This window comes from Melanotaenia boesemani, chromosome 16 (assembly GCF_017639745.1).
Source record: "Melanotaenia boesemani isolate fMelBoe1 chromosome 16, fMelBoe1.pri, whole genome shotgun sequence".
In the NCBI taxonomy this organism is placed as follows: domain Eukaryota; kingdom Metazoa; phylum Chordata; class Actinopteri; order Atheriniformes; family Melanotaeniidae; genus Melanotaenia; species Melanotaenia boesemani.
Window position 1 is genome coordinate 9,521,077 of NC_055697.1, and position 17,307 is coordinate 9,538,383.

At 42.7% G+C, this 17,307-nt stretch overlaps 1 protein-coding gene across 1 annotated transcript; it reads left to right on the forward strand.

Moving 5' to 3' along the window:
- The first annotated feature begins 9,465 nt into the window (after window positions 1-9,465).
- On the forward strand, window positions 9,466-10,906 carry LOC121656107 (serine/threonine-protein kinase pim-1-like). Its single transcript, XM_042011153.1, has one exon. The coding sequence runs from the start codon at window positions 9,466-9,468 to the stop codon at window positions 10,738-10,740; it is 1,275 nt and encodes a 424-aa protein (XP_041867087.1). The 3' UTR covers window positions 10,741-10,906.
- Window positions 10,907-17,307: the final 6,401 nt, after the last annotated feature.

The window sequence follows — 17,307 nt, forward strand, 5'->3', positions numbered from 1 at the left end:
TAACACTTTCAAAGAATTTTATAAAATGTTATATACGTCACAACTGACTACAACGGATGACAATATTGATAAATTTCTTAGTAACATCAATCTTCCAAAACTAAAACATGAAAATAAAATGGTCTTGGATTTCCCCCTTTCAGTCGACAAACTCCATGAAGCTCTCCAGCATATGCCCAACAAAAAAGCTCAAGGTGCAGATGGTTACCCAGCAGAATTCTACAAAGAATTCTGGACAATGCTGGCACCCACTTTCTACAATATGATATTAAAATAAGGGAAGAACAAAAAATACCTTCAAATATGAACCTAGCTAATATTACTCTACTATTAAAACCAGGAAAAGACCCGACACTTCCATCCAGTTACCGTCCAATTTCATTAATAAATGTAGATCTCAAAATAATTAGCAAAGCTTTGGCCAGAAGGATAGAAAAATTAACCCCTCTAATAATACATCCTGACCAAACAGGCTTTATTAAAGGTATACATTCCTCTACTAACATGCGTAGATTAATTAAATTAATAGATTACTCTACATAATCTGGAATCCACAGTCATTTCTTTAGACGCAGAAAAAGCATTTGACTGAGTAAACTGGACATTTTTACAGGGTGTGCAGAATTATTAGGCAAGTTGTATTTTTGAGGATTAATTTTATTATAGAACAACAACTATGTTCGCAATGAACACAAAAGACTCATAAATATCAAAGCTGAATATTTTTGGAAGTTGGAGTGGGGCTTTTTTAGTTTTAGTATCTTAGGAGGATATCTGTGTGTGCAGGTGACTATTACTGTGCATAATTATTAGGCAACTTAACAAAAATCAAATATATATCCATTTCACTTATTTATTTTCCTTAGGGAAACTAATATAACAACTCAAAATTTACAAATATACATTTCTGGCATTCAAAAACAAAACAAAAACAAATCAGTGACCAATATAACCACCTTTCTTTGCGAGGACACTCAAAAGCCTGCCATCCATAGATTCTGTCAGTGTCTTTATCTGTTCACGATCAACATTGCATGCAGCAGCAACCACAGCCTCCCAGACCCTGTTCAGAGAGGTGTACTGTTTTCCCTCCCTGTAGATCTTACATTTGATGAGGGACCACAGGTTCTCTATGGGGTTAAGATCAGGTTAACAAGGTGGCCATGTCATTATTTTTTCTTCTTTTAGACCTTCTAGAATGCGCCGCTAGGTGGCAGCAGCAATTGTAGTAGCTCTGTTTTTAACTTATGATTTTTTTGCAATATAGCCGTCTTTTTTCAGATATCAGCCGTCAATCTGTGTCTGTTCGGGTAGATTTTTTCGCGCTGGTCAGAGGCTGTGCTATACGGGAGATTTTTCTGAATATTTTTTCTTTTTGCAAGACTTGTTATTGTGAGTCTCCATGGCAACGAGACTTGTTTACCATCGGGATCAACTGATAAAACTCTCCAAACTCAAGATTATCAGTGAAACAACACTTCAAATCCCAACGGAGTTGAAAAGAAAGAGAAGAGGATGCAGGGCAGGAGCGAGGCAGAGAGAAAAACGGTGGCGATTCAAACCGTTTCTTCCAACGGTTGTTATGGGAAACGTGAGATCGCTAGTTAACAAAATTGATGAACTTCAGGTGCTAACCAGGTCTCTTAAAGAATACAGAGAGTGCAGTATTATGTGCTTCACTGAGACATGGCTGCATGAACACATCCCAGACTGTAATGCGTCTGTACACGGCTTCAGGACGGTCCGTGCAGACCGCAATAAACAACTCAGCGGGAAGCTGAAGGGAGGTGGAATTGCGGTGCTGGTAAACCAGCGCTGGTGTCATCCTGAACATGTCACTGTTAAAGAGAAAATCTGCAATAGAGACATTGAACTGCTAGCTGTGAGTCTCCGCCCGTATTATTTACCCAGAGAGTTCACATGCGTTATTCTGGTAGCGGTATATATATTACCTGGTACCGCTCCAGACGCAGCCTGTGATGTCATTAACTCTGTAGTGGCCAGGCTTCAAACACAACATCCAAACGCATTTGTGGCGATCTCTGGAGATTTTAACAACATCTCCCTCTCTGCAACTCTACCAACTTTCCAACAGTTTGTCAGCTGCTCCACCAGAGAAAACAAAACGTTGGACTTATTTTATGCAAATATTAAAAATGCATACAGCTCCTTTGCCCTGCCACCTTTAGGAAGATCAGACCATAACCTAGTTCTTCTCTCCTCCTCCTACAAGCCCATCGTTCAGCAACAACCAGTCATTAGAAAGGCTATTAGAACCTGGTCTAATGAAGCTGAAGATGCTCTGAGAGGATGCTTCGAGGCTACAGACTGGAACGTCTTATGTGAACCTCATGGAGATGACATCAATGCCTTGACTGAGTGTGTGACAGATTATATTAACTTCTGTGTGGACAGCACCGTTCCAACAAGAACAGTGAGGTGCTTCCCCAATAACAAACCCTGGATCACCAGTGACCTGAAAAAGCTGCTGAACATCAAAAAGAAAGCTTTTAGGGATGGAGACAGGGAGTTATTGAAGTCCACACAAAAACAACTTAAAACACAAATGAAGAAGTGCAAGGAGGACTACAGGAAGAAGTTGGAAAGTAAGCTTCAGAAAAACAATGTGAGGGATGTGTGGTCAGGAATGAAGAAGATCACTGGCTTCGGGATAAAAGAGGATCAGACTGATGGAGGTCTGGACAGAGCGAATGAACTGAACATGTTCTTCAATAGGTTTAGCTCACCTCCTGCTTCAACCCCAACTAGCCACACACCCTCCATGAGCCCACAGCTTTCCTGTCACACCTCCACTCTGTCACCCTGCAGCTCAGTCAAGGACCTGGACACAACCTCATCTCCCTCCACATCAGGACTTCCTGAAACCTCCTCTGCCTCCACCTCCACTCTGTCTGTCTCCTGTAACCAAGTCATGCAACAACTGGTGAAACTGAACCAGAACAAGGCTGCAGGTCCAGATGGTGTCAGTCCCAGAGTTCTCAAGACCTGCTCAAAACAGCTATGTCTGATTCTCCAGCACCTGTTCAACACCAGCCTGAGCCAGAGAAGAATCCCGGTGCTGTGGAAAACATCCTGCCTTGTTCCAGTGCCTAAAAAACCACAACCAGCTGAACCAAAAGACTACAGACCAGTCGCCCTGACATCTCACGTCATGAAAGTCCTGGAGAGACTCTTACTGGCTCACCTCAGCAAGCAGGTGAACACCTTTCAGGACCCATTACAGTTTGCATACCGTAATGGGCTTGGGGTTGAAGATGCAATCATATACCTGCTTCAGAGAGCCCACTCTCATCTGGACCAGTCAGGCAGCACTTTGAGGGTCATGTTCTTTGATTTCTCAAGTGCTTTTAATACGATTCAGCCTGCTCTGCTGTGTGAGAAGCTGCAGAAATTCCAGGTGGATCCCTCCACAACCACCTGGATTTACGACTACCTCACAAACAGACCACAGTTTGTGAGACTGAAAGGTTGTGTGTCTGAAATGGTGGTCAGCTGCACTGGAACACCACAAGGGACTGTACTTTCACCATTTCTATTCACGCTGTACACCTCAGACTTCCAGTACAACTCTGAGTTCTGTCATCTGCAGAAATACTCTGATGACTCAGCAGTTGTTGGGTGTATCAGTGATGGACAAGAAGCAGAGTACAGAGAACTGGTCGGTCAGTTTGTGAAATGGTGCGGTGACAATCATCTCATCTTGAATACCAAGAAAACAAAGGAGATGATTGTTGACTTCAGGAGGAACAAGAACACACATAGAAGTGTTTCCATCATGGGAGAGGAGGTGGAGGTGGTGGAGGAATACAAGTACCTTGGAGTTCAGCTGGACAACAGACTTGAGTGGAAAAGCAACACTGAGTACATTTACAAGAAAGGTCAGAGCAGACTCTACTTCTTAAGGAAGCTGAGATCTTTTAACGTCTGCACCAAAATGTTGCAAATGTTCTACAGGTCTGTTGTTGAAAGTGCAATCAGCTTTGCAGCAATCTGCTGGGGCAGCGGCATCAGAACCAGAGACTTGAAAAGAATTAACAAACTGATCAAGAAAGCCGGCTCTGTGCTTGGAGTAACTCTGGAGCCGCTGGAGTTGATCATCAAAAAAAGAATTCTGTACAAGCTGACGAAGATAATGGAAGATCCTTCACACCCCCTACACAACGCCGTGACGAAACAACAGAGTGTGTTCAGTGGGAGGCTTGTTCAAGTCCGATGCAAGACAGAGAGATACAGAAGATCCTTCCTTCCAGCAGCTATCAGGCTGAAGAACAAAGCCCTTAATTAATTAATGTGATTGTTTTACTTTACTAAAAAAAAAAAAAAAAAAAAAAAAAAAAAAAATTACTACTTCTACAATATTGAATTTCCCTTTGGGATTAATAAAGTATTTTTCATTTCATTTCATTTCATTTTCTGGCCAGCCACGCAGTGGAGTACTTGGATGCGTGTGATGGAGCATTGTCCTGCATGAAAATCATGTTTTTCTTGAACGATGCTGACTTTTTCCTGTACCACTGCTTGAAGAAGGTGTCTTCCAGAAACTGGCAGTAGGACTGGCAGTTGAGCTTGACTCCATCCTCAACCTGAAAAGGTCCCACAAGCTCATCTTTGATGATACCAGCCCATACCAGTATCCCACCTCCACCTTGCTGGAATCTGAGTCGGAGTAGAGCTCTCTGCCCTGTACTGATCCAGCCACGGGCCCATCCATCTGGCCCAGGCATGTCAAACTGGTCCAGCAAAGGGCCGTGTGGCTGCAGGTTTTTGTTCCAGCCAGCCAAGAGCACACAGTTTGACCAATCAGCTGTCTGAAGACTGAGATCAGTTGATTGAATCAGTCAAATCTGGTGTGCTGCTGCTTGGTTGGAACAAAAACCTGCAGCCACACGGCCCTTTGCTGGACCAGTTTGACATGCCTGATCTGGCCCATCAAGACTCACTCTCATTTCATCAGTCCATAAAACCTTAGAAAAATCAGTCTTATGATATTTCTTGGCCCAGTCTTGACGTTTTATCTTGTGTGTCTTGTTCAGTGGTGGTCGTTTTTCAGCCTTCCTTACCTTGGCCATGTCCCTGAGTATTGCACACCTTGTGCTTCTTGGCACTCCAGTGATGTTGAAGCTCTGAAATATGGCAAAACTGGTGGCCAATGGCATCTTGGCAGCTTCACGCTTGATTTTCCTCAGTTCATGGGCAGTTATTTTGCGCCTTGTTTTTTCAACACGCTTCTTGCGACCCTGTTGACTATTTTGAATGAAACGCTTGATTGTTCGATGATCATGCCTCAAAAGCTTGGCAATTTTAAGAGTGCTGCATCCCTCTGCAAGACATCTCACTATTTTTGACTTTTCAGAGTCCGTCAAATCTCTCTTCTGACCTATTTTGCCAAAGGAATGGAAGTTGCCTAATAATTATGCACACCTGATATAGGGTGTTGATGTCATTAGACCACACCCCTTCTCATTACAGAGATGCACATCACCTGATATGCTTAATTGGTAGTAGGCTTTCAAGCCTGTACCGGTTGGAGTAGAACAACATGCATAAAGAGGATGATGTGATCAAAATACTCATTTGCCTAATAATTCTGCACACACTATTTGCAACTAATTTAACAAATTTGGGTTTGGGTCATCTTTCATAGATTGTATAAAAATATTATATAACAACCCAAATGCATGTGTGAAGACCAATGATCAAACTTCTCCAAGCTTTTGTTTGCAGAGAGGCACCAGGCAGGGCTGTCCGCTTTCTCCATCACTCTTTGCTATTTTTATTGAACCCCTAGCTGCTGCCATATAACAAAATTAAGAGATTAAAGGAATCTATGCCAAAAATATAGAATATAAGTTAAGTCTTCATTCCGATGATGTATTACTTTTCCTCCAGAACTCAGCAACATCTCTCCCCTTCTTCTGGTGATGCTGTGGATTGAGGGGTCGTTGCCTTCTGTCTGTGATGTTTTTGTCTCCTTTCTTCTTTCCCTTTTGCTTCTTTTTGCTATTTTCCATCTTTTTCTGTCCCCTCCGGTCAGGTCCAGCAAGGTTACATAGATTCCGTGATTCAAAGTAAATAACTAAATAAATGAATCAGATTATCAAGAGGAGCCTTACCCATAGGCCTCCCCTTGGCAGAGCAAATTTGTTCAGCATGATACAGCAACCAGATTATCATTTTGCTTGCTATGATGCTGGACATGACAGGTAAAAAAAACAAACAAACAAACAAACAAACAAAAACATTACTTCCTAGCTTAAACTTAGCTTAAACGTAGTCAACTAGATGACCTGTAAATAGATAAAGAACAAACATTTTGTGACAATTTGGAAATTTCTAATCTTTCTTTTTTCAGCTTAAGTATAAAAAAGCTAAAGTGCTTCAAAAGTGTCAACATCAGCACTTCTCTGACAGCCTTAAAAAAAAAATAATACCATGTAAACTCACACCCTACAGGAACAATCCTGATATTCTACTAAACAAAAATATGCTAAATTTTAACCAATGGACTAACAAAGGAATTAAATACTTTGAACATAATATCCATAACAGAAACATTTGATCTTTTAATACACTCTCATCACAATATGGGATTAACAGCAACAGATTCTTAGAATATCAACAACTCAAAACCATAATACACACAAAATTTCCCCTTCACCGAACAGACATGGAACTTCCTCTAATGGTAGCAGCATTTATGGACCTCTGTATCCCAAAGTTACTCTCAAAAATATACAGATCAATGTCAAAAATAGATTATTCAAATTTCCTACCTACTTCAAAATGGGAAATAAATTTATCCATCAATCCTAGTAAACCATTTTGGCTACAAATATGTCTTAATGCCTAATATGACAGACAACTGTAATTTGCAACTCATACAATACAAAGTCCATTACACAGGACAAAGGATGTTCAAGATGGGCCTTAATCATTTAGATATCTGCACACAGTGCACAGATAACACAGCAGATGATTATTTACTTATGACTCTGTGCACTGGTCCAAAAGTTCTGGAAGGTTTGTGAGGATTTATCAACGTGGGTTAGATGTAACATTCCTGCATGTGGTTAAATTTTGTTTACTTAGTGACCTAAGTGACATCAATATAGACACTAACAAAGCACACAAGATTCTCATGGCCTTAAGTATCGCAAAGAAAACTATTCTAGTGAATTGGAAGTCTAAAAAACCGGTGCCCGCTGGGCCTGCTCACCTTCGCCCTGGACTGCTCGGTGCTCCTGCCCCGTTGCGCTGGGGGACTCCAGTCTGGGAGCCCCTCTCTGAGCTGGGGGCTGCTGCTCTCTTTGCTTTGGCTGTCCTGGGCACTGTGGAACTGCTAGGCCTCGGCCCCCTCGCAAGCACACGTTTCATCCTTGTTGCTTGGTCATACATGCACGTTCATACGTGCATGCTCACAAATGTGCTCCTCTCTCCATCCGCTTCCAACTAGATGTTTCTGAAGTTTGTGTGTTGGTACGTCTCTCTACAGGTACGTTTGATGACTGTTGTACTTTTTCATCATTATCCTATTTTCTTTATGTATCATGTAGTACTGTGGTAGTTTATATTGTTTTTGTGAATACTGTGATTTAGGCATCCAGGACAACTTTTATTTCCACATTTTAAATTCTGTCCTTTTCTCTTTTTCTCTTTTCCTCTATCTCCCTGTCAGATTTGGCACTGACATATCAAGACTAAAGAAAATAAGATTACAACAGAAATAATAAAAATATTCCAAACATCAAGGGCAGCCATTTATATAACATGTCTCCCTTAGTAGAGCAAATCTGTCTGGCAAAATATCGCACACATAATGCCGTTCTGTATGTTAGGATGCTGGACAGGACAGGGTTAAAAAAACAAAAGAAGAATATATACATTACATTATTATAATCGATTAGGTTCTGTTGCTGCATCAATGCAGAATCGTCCATGTCCGCATTACGATGCATTTTAAAAATGATTAAACACCCCTAGTTTTACAACATGATACAATAGAATAACTCTTTATCACACATCATCCCTCACTTTCTGTCTGTTCTGGGTTTTCTCACAAAAGATCCTGAGGAACGTCTCACTCTGGAGGATCTTCGAAGCCATGTGTGGCTCACATGAAGCAGACACACACAAGCACTTTCAATTAACTTTATTCCATTTAGTTATTTTCAAGGTGGACAAACAGACCAAAACCATGAATTAACATAAAATTAATTAGAAAAACTATAATTGCTTTAGTTACAATAAACATGATAATAAATTAAATTAGTACATTTACTGTATAAATCATCTTCACATACTCTATTATACAAGATGTATTGATGTTATCTTGTTTTTTTTCCTATTTCATTCCAGCAGGTATCCCTGGCATTGTGTTATACTTGTTGACCATCTTTCCTGTCCTCTCTACCCCAACTAGTCAAGGCAGATGGCCGCCTTTCCTGAGCCTTATAATAAGTGTGTGTCCCAATTCAGGGTCTGTACACTTCGGAGCGTGCAGACTATGTAGGCTACAGAGTGTCCTCCGTAGTCTACACACTTCGAAGTACGCTTAACGTTCCTGAAATGGTACAGCCTACATAGTCAACTTGAATTTCCCATAGCAACAACACATTATGTTGAATCACCTAAACCTTTTAAATTACTTTTAAATTACTCATAGGAGACTTCAGTGGACGTTAAGACCTACCGGTGACATTGACAGTAAAAAAAAAAAATAAATAAATAAATAAAAAACTGAGGCTCTGTTGTTTTTCAGCCGGTACACATTTCATTAAGCCCTTACAAATCCACGAATATCAAATATTACAGAATTTTAATGTTACCATTTAATGAACATGCTTTTAATGTACTTGGTTTTGTAACGTTTCTACTAAAGTGTGGTTTAAAAAAAAATTTTTTTCTTCGTTTTTTTAACAAAACTGAAACCTAAAACATACTCTTCTGAGCTCAGTTGCTGATTCGCCACCGTCTTGTGCGCAATGAATTCTGGGAGAAAAGAGACCGTGAAGGATGCATCACCAGCAGCCTTCATTTGGGGCCAAACAAAGTGCAGATTTGAAAGGTGGATTCGGAGAGTCCTTCAAATTTTGTGAATTGGGACAGTACTTGGCGCACTCAAATGATGATGATGAATCCGCACTTCAAAGTGTGCAGACCCTGAATTGGTACATACCTATCATCTTAGGGATCTTGTCTTGTTCCTGGGTGGAGTCTAAAAGAGGGTGGAGTCTAACCCTGGGTCTGTTGCTAGGCAACTTCAAAGGAAACTTCACTTTGTGATGTCACTCATGTGATGGCTCTTCCAACATTCCGTGTTCCTCTCACTTTGCTAAAGCCTTCACAGGACGATAGCTGGTAAACACGTGTGTTGAATCTAATTTCACACATTGCTGACATTATCAAATCTGAAACATCTTACAAATTGTGATGTACATGGATAATATGCAGATTAACAAGGAAGGTTGTACTGCCGCCTTCAAGAAAGATCAAGAGGAGAACAGAACCATGATCCACTCTGGTCCAGTGTCTGGACAAGTTCGGCGGACCAAACCTATGAAGCGGAAATCCAGTCTTCATCATCAGATCCCTGCAAAAATGCCAAGGCTTTCTGAGGTAGATGGGCCATCGTCAATATCACAAAACGAGGTCAATAAAGGGAACAGCAAAAGAAAACGGGATGAAGAAGAAGGACCATCAAGCTGCCCTAAGAAGACAAAAGTACTTCTAGACCATGTCCTGTGCAATGACAAAGCATCCTCCTCAAAAAACAGCTCCTGTAGCAACATTAATGAAAGACCCAAAATATCTGAGGTAAGTCATAAGACGTTGGCCTTCAGCAAAGAGGAGGCACCAAGCAGAAAGACAGCCAAGAAAGCTCTTTGGTTTTCCCCTGCAGAGGTAGCCCAAAGAGCTGAATTTGAGGCTAAGTATACAGAAGAAAATCATCTCGGCAGTGGAGGCTATGGTTCAGTGTTTGCCGGCTACCGTAAAGCAGACAATTTACCAGTGGCAATCAAGCACATACCAAAAGATATTGTGCTCTACGAATTCACTGACGAATATGGCAATGGGCTCACTGCGGAGGTAGTAATCATGGAAAAGCTAAAAGCGGCAACAACTGGCTCAGTGGGGAAGTCAGCCCCAGTGGCCCTGCTGGACTGGTATAACTTGGAGCAAGAGCTGGTTCTTGTGCTGGAGAGACCAGTGTCTGCTGTGGATCTTTTTCAGTACGTTGGAGAATATGGAGGTAGACTTCAAGAAGATGAGGCAAAAGTTATAATAAAACAGCTGCTTGATGCAGCGATATACCTCCAGGAGAACCACATTTTCCACAGAGACATCAAACTGGAGAACATCCTCGTTGAGACGGATTCAGATATCCCAAGACTTCGTCTCATTGACTTTGGTTTGAGCTGCTTCTATGAAGAAAACACAAAGTTTAACTTCTTTGAAGGCACTATGGATCATATCCCTCCGGAGGCATTAAGGTGGGAAATTTACAGCGCTGGGCCCTCAACAGTGTGGCAGGTGGGGGTGGTGTTGTTCGAAACCCTGCACAAAGTAAACTTTCTTTCCACCAGCTTCATCAAAAAAAGAATTAGGATCAGAAAAATGCTTTCTAAAAACTGCCAGGATTTCCTGAGAAAGTGCCTCACACAAGATCCTGAGGAACGCCCCACTCTGAAGGATCTTCAAAGCCACGCGTGGCTCATGTGAAGAACACATGACACAAATACTTTCAACTAACTTTATTCCATTTAGTTAGTTTTAAGATGCACAGACAGACAAACAGATGGATAGAGAGACAGAGGTAGGGCTGCAACAATTAGTAGATGCTGTCGACAACTAATTTACCCATCGACTATTGTTAGCAAAAAAAAAAAAAAAAAAAAAAAACTACAGAGTGAGATATCGTCTTCTTCCCTATCTCTGCTGAAAATTGCCCAATGCACATGTGCAAAGAAAAAAAAAATTACATCGTCTTCTTTTCTCATCTCTGCTGAGAGTTGCACATGCGCAGTAAAGTCCACAAGGGGAAAAATATGGCGGTCAACCAGGGAATAGAACGGCGGCAGAGGACTTCAAATGTCTGAAATAACTGCACTTTAAACTTACAAAATAAATTAACACAGTGTCGCTCTGTGGAGCTCAGCTGATCAAACGAACAAGGAAACTTTTGGAGAGAAAAGTAGCTTTCAATGGTGAATTCGGGCAAATACTGGAAGTAGACCTGCCTTTATTGCACCCCAATGCAGCCAACTTAGCAACTGTCACTATATTTAGACCCTCTTTGTTAAAACAGGAGTAGCGACAAATCCAGCGATTTTTTTTGGGGTGTTATAGTAGACTTATTTTGAGTGTGTAATATACGCACACTCAATCAAAACACTGACAGACAGCACAGGTGAACATAGCTACGGCTTAAGCACCGCTTTTACTTTTGGGAATTAAAAACTTAATAAAGAGGGACCGGTATATGACCAGCAAAATACAATGTCAATGTATGGATCCACCATATCCACCTTCATACAATTTAAAATACACCTGGAGAGGTTATCACTGTAATATGAAGCTAATGTTAGCATCTACGTTAGCAACGAGTTTAGAGCCACAGCGTCATATTCGTTAGCTTGTTACTGCTTTTGTACTAAAATAGTGTTAACTCATCAGTTTGGCCCTACTTCACTGTTCAGAAGAAGAATGAGACATTTACTGAACAGTTTCCATAAAAAGCTGACTTTGCCATGATGACAGTAAACTGGGATCAAACCCACTGTAAACAACGCGGTTTTACTGCGTCTGTTTATTAGAAAAATCCAGCTGTTGCTGATTTGGGAATGTAAGTATTATATATTGGACCTGCAAGTATTGGATCTAAATTAAAATCTGTCTATTAAAATATAGAGGGTTTTTTTCAGTTTAAAACAGTTTAGATTTAATACTTTCTGTACTCATCTCAGTTATTTCAAGCCCCTTAAAAAAATATTAATATTTCTCTGACGCACTAGTGCAGGGATTACCAACTGCAGACTGTTGTTTATTCCGTAACACTCCACGTAGCCAGAGGGCGCTCTTGGCTATGTTGTAATTGCAGAAGAAGAGTGTGGAAAAATAAAGAATAATAGTGAAGCTTAAAGAAGAGTCTGCCTCCTTACTCGGCTGCTGCTGACGTTCTATTACCACCCAAAGTTACAACAAATTGGCGACGAGGATGGCGAGTGTTGTGCCCCTTCCTGCACTGTTCCTACCATCCGGACAACCACTGATTCCGTTCGACATGTGGATGAAAATGTTTGACAATTACCTGCTTGCTATCCACGCGGAGGGGGATGACTGGCCAGACAAGCGTAAACGTGCATTGCTCCTACACTGCCTGGGTACCGAAGGGCAACGTGTATTTTACACACTTCAAAACGGAGGTACATCTTATGACTCAGCAGTAACCGCATTGCAAGTGCATTTCAAACCAGAAATTAACGTCGTGGTAGAGCGGCACAAGTTTAGACAAAGACTACAAAGACCGCATGAGACTGTTACTGAATATGTGGGGGCGCTGCGTGAATTGGCGGCAACATGTGAGTTCGCTGGAAATACGGACGAGATGATACGTGACCAGCTCATTGAGCATGCTAGCTGTCCAAGAATACGTGAGAAGCTGTTGGTGCAGACTGAGGGAAATCTCACGCTGGACATGGCGGTTAAAATGGCATGTCAGGTGGAAGCGGCAATCGGACATGCGCAGACTCTCACAATGCAGCCCCAGGCTCCCATACAAGTCCTTAAGGCAAAACCGAAACGTCCATTCAAACCCAAATCCAGGAGAAATAACTCTGCTGAGCTCACTGCAACAGCAAAACGGGACCGATGTTGTTTCAGATGTGGTTCATCGTCTCACCTGGCAGACGCACCAGACTGTCCTGCACACAAAGTAACCTGCAGAAACTGCAACAAAATAGGACACTTCGCCCACGTATGCAAGTCAACGCCTAAGTCCATGGCTAAGGTGGGAGAAGTGGTTGTTCTTGAACTGAACACAGTATTGATGCTACAAGATAGACAGTTAGACCAAAAAATTACCTGTGCAGTGACCATAAGTGCAAAATCAGTTTCCTGCTCTGCTGAACTAGTGGTAGATACAGGCTCTGCTGTGTCTATCATTCCGGAGCACCTCTACAGAGAACACTTCAGTGACGTGCCACTGGAGGTGCCACTCACAAGTCTGGTGACATACACAAACTCCAAAGTCTGAGTGCTGGGTTGCCTATCAGCCGCTGTGCAGCATGCAAACGCTACAGTACCAGCCACACTATACGTGGTGGAATCAGGCACAGCTCTGCTGGGATTGGACCTATTCAGGGCACTGAGGCTTTCCATTGAACAAAATATTGTGCTCCCAGATACAGCCTCCTCACCCGCAGTTACTTCACCTGCTGCTCCTGTAGAAGAGATCAAAAGTGGATCAGCAACAGGGGAGAAGCTTGGCCTTGCTACTTCATTCATAAAGTAAAAGTCAGAGAGTGTCCAGCCTGTTCAACAAAAGCTAAGACGGCTCCCAGTTTCTGTCAGACAGGCTGTTTCTGCTGAACTTAAAAGGCTGCTAGAAATGGACGTGATCGAGAGGATTGATGCATCCCCGTGGGTATCACCCATTGTGGTCACACTCAGAAAAAATGGGAAAGTGAGGATGTGTGTGGACTATCGTGAACCCAACAAAGCAGTAATAATGGACAGTCACCCACTCCCTCATATGGATGACATTTTCTCGGCCATGAGTGGAGCTACAGTCTTCTCCACCATCGACTTAGCTAATGCTTATCATCAAGTACTGCTAGCGGAAGAAAGCCGAGACTTAACTGCATTCATTACACACAAAGGACTGTTCAGGTTCCGCAGAGTCCCTTATGGACTGTGCTCAGCTCCGAGCGCATTCTCCAAACTCATGTCCATGGTGCTGAAAGATCTAAAAGGGGTCCAAAATTATCTGGATGACGTCATAGTTTACGGCAGGGACCAGCAAGAACATGACGTCAACCTGAAGGCAGTGCTAGCTACTCTGAAGGAAGCTGGTCTCCAGCTCAATACAGAAAAGTGCCATTTCAACCAGAAACGTCTACAGTTCCTCGGGCACGTCATCTCAGCCCAAGGTCTACTACCAAATGACGATCACCTGAAAGCTATCGCGGATGCTCCAGCACCAAATGACTCCTCTACCCTGCGCTCATTCCTAGGGCTTACAGCATGGTATTCAAAATTCGTGCAGAACTATGCATCCTTGGTGGAGCCGATGCGAGAATGCCTTCGTGGTGATACATTCAGATGGACTGCAGCCGCACAGGCGAGTTTTGAAACAGAAAAAACTCGCATCTTAAACAGCCCGGCGCGGGCAGTCTTCGACCCCGGCCTCCCAACTATCGTGTCCACGGATGCTTCAGATTATGGGTTGGGAGCAATACTGACACAAACACACCCTGATAACATAGAACGTACTGTTGCTTTTGCGCCACGTTCACTCACACCTGCAGAGAGGAAATACTCCACTGTAGAAAAGGAAGCCTTGGCCTGTGTTTGGGCAGTTGAAAAATGGAGAACTTTCCTATGGGGAACAAGATTTACACTGCGCACAGACCATCAGGCCCTGACCACATTGCTAACCACAAAAGGACTAGGACGCGCAGGAATGCGTATCTCACGCTGGTCAGCTAGACTTTTATGTTTCACATACAATGTGGTCTACCGAGCTGGCGCACAAAACTATGCTGCCGACTGTCTCTCCAGGTTGCCCCTCCCATCCGTAGAGAATGCTGAGCCTGTGATGGAGCCCGAACTTGTAGCACTACTAGACAACTACAAGCCCTGTCAATTAAAGACTTCACTGTGGCTTGTGAGATTTGTCCTGAACTGACTGCTCTGAGAGCACAAATGGAAAAGGGATGGCCTAAGACAGCAAAACCCTTACCTGCAACGCTCCAGCCGTACTTTGCTATCAGAAATGAACTCTCAGCACAAAATGCAATAGTGTACAGGGCATCTCAGCGATGGGTAGTCCCTGTGGCTCTAAGGAAGCAGCTCATCGATCTGGCACATGAAACACACCAGGGTATTGTTCGCACTAAGCAGAGACTACGGAACTTATACTGGTGGCCAAGTATGGATATGTGTGTGCAGGAGAGCATTAACACATGCGTGACATGCCAAAGGAACGATAAGAGTGCCAAAACTCATGCTGCGCCATTGCAACCAGTGCCACTATCTGATGCCCCGTGGCAGAAAGTGGGAATTGACATTGTGGGCGCATTTGAGTCAGCATCCTGGGATTGTTGCTATGCAGTGACATTGATCGACTATTATACCAAGTGGCCGGAGGTCGCTTTCACTCCTTCCATCACAACTGCAGCGATCACGACTTTCCTGTCTACAGTATTCTCCAGATTTGGCAACCCGACAGAACTCGTGAGTGATAACGGCACACAATTCACTTCAAAGGAGTTTGCAATGTTCCTGGCAGTGAGGGATATCAAGCACAGAAGAGTGTCCCTGTATTATCCTCAAGCAAATGGAGCAATAGAACGCTGGAACCGTGTTCTTAAAGAAACACTCCTGACTGCTGAGCAAGAGAGGAAACAGTGGAAACCCTTCATACAGGACTTCCTATCCACATACCGTGCCACTCCACATGGCACCACGGGGGTGTCACCCTATGAACTGATGTTCTACAGAAAGATGCGTACAAAAGTGGATATTGGACCAGCAAGCAAAGCCACGCCACTACCAGAGAAACAACTGTGAGATACTGTCAACTCCAGACAGAGTGCATCAAAGGTCTACACAGATGTCAAAAGAGGAGCACAAGTACCAAAGATCAAAGAAGGAAGCCTGGTCAGAGTGAGGAAACCTTTCCATGTTAAAAAAGGACTGTCAAGGTTTCAGGCACCCACCAGGGTAATCCAGAAAACCAGCACGAGCTCCTATGTACTGGAGGATGGACGCACAAGGAACGCTTCTCATCTCTCCTTGGTTCCAGACAGCACACAGGACACCATCACACACACGGCTACGCCAGCCCAGAGACAAGAAAAAGGGAATGTTAAAAAAAAAAAAAAAAAAAAGTCAGAAAACAGAGAAATTACTGTTTGGTACTGAAGTTAATGTGTATATCTCTGGCATAAGTTGAGTTACATGTGTTTGTCTGGTTACTTTGTTTACAGTTTTACCCTCCAGCAGTGGGAAATTGACTTTGAATGTTCGTTCAGGTTCCAGGAGAAGTAATGTGAAACCAGTTATAAGCTGTTAGTAACATTGTTAAATGAGTATGGTGATATGCCTATTGCTTATGTTTTCTAAACAACAGAAATAGTTCACGGTTGCTGTTAAGGTACACAAGGAAGACTTTACTCTTACCATTGTACAACCAGACAATTTTGATTTAAGATAGTGAGCATTTCTTAGTGCAGTAAGCTTCTTAAAGAAAGGGGGAATATGTTGTGTATTCCGTAACACTCCACGTAGCCAGAGGGCGCTCTTGGCTATGTTGTAATTGCAGAAGAAGAGTGTGGAAAAATAAAGAATAATAGTGAAGCTTAAAGAAGAGTCTGCCTCCTTACTCGGCTGCTGCTGACGTTCTGTTACCACCCAAAGTTACAACACAGACCTGTTGACTCACTGTCCTGTATATTTTACATGTTTAAAGATCGAAGGATTTTACCAAGGCTGTTACTTCCTGTTTGGCCAAAGACATCAATATCGTCTATATTTTAGAAAATATTGCGATATCATTTTTGGCTGATATTGCCCATGCCTAATACAGACAGATAGATGGATACACAGATGGACAGACAGACAGATACTGACAGACACATACAGACAGGTTGAAGGCCAGACATAAAGGGGAGCCCCATGTCCAAAAGGCTCTTCCTGGCACGGTAAAATTTATTCGGCACAATACAGCAGCCAGACAACCATTCTGCTGTCATGATGCTGGACAAGACAAGTTAAAAAAAAAAACACTTTGCACACTAACATGTAAGTGCAACATCCATTCATCCAACAATTAGCAGGCGAGAGGCGGGGTATACCATGGACAGGTCTCCAGTTCACCGCAGGGCATTCAAGAACAACAAATAGAAATGTCATCCTGATGAGCACGCTACACAAAGACGTCGCTGTCAGCACCACAGAGGATGGGAAGCCCCTTATGATCCAGGACTACAACAAGAAAAAGGAGGCAATGACTGCCTTGATAAGCTTAAAGGTACATACACCTGCAAGCGAATAACAGCCCACTGG

Coding starts and splice junctions, on each gene's coding strand:
- LOC121656107 (XM_042011153.1), top strand. CDS start 9,466: ATGCAGATTAACAAGGAAGGTTGTACTGCCGCCTTCAAGAAAGATCAA.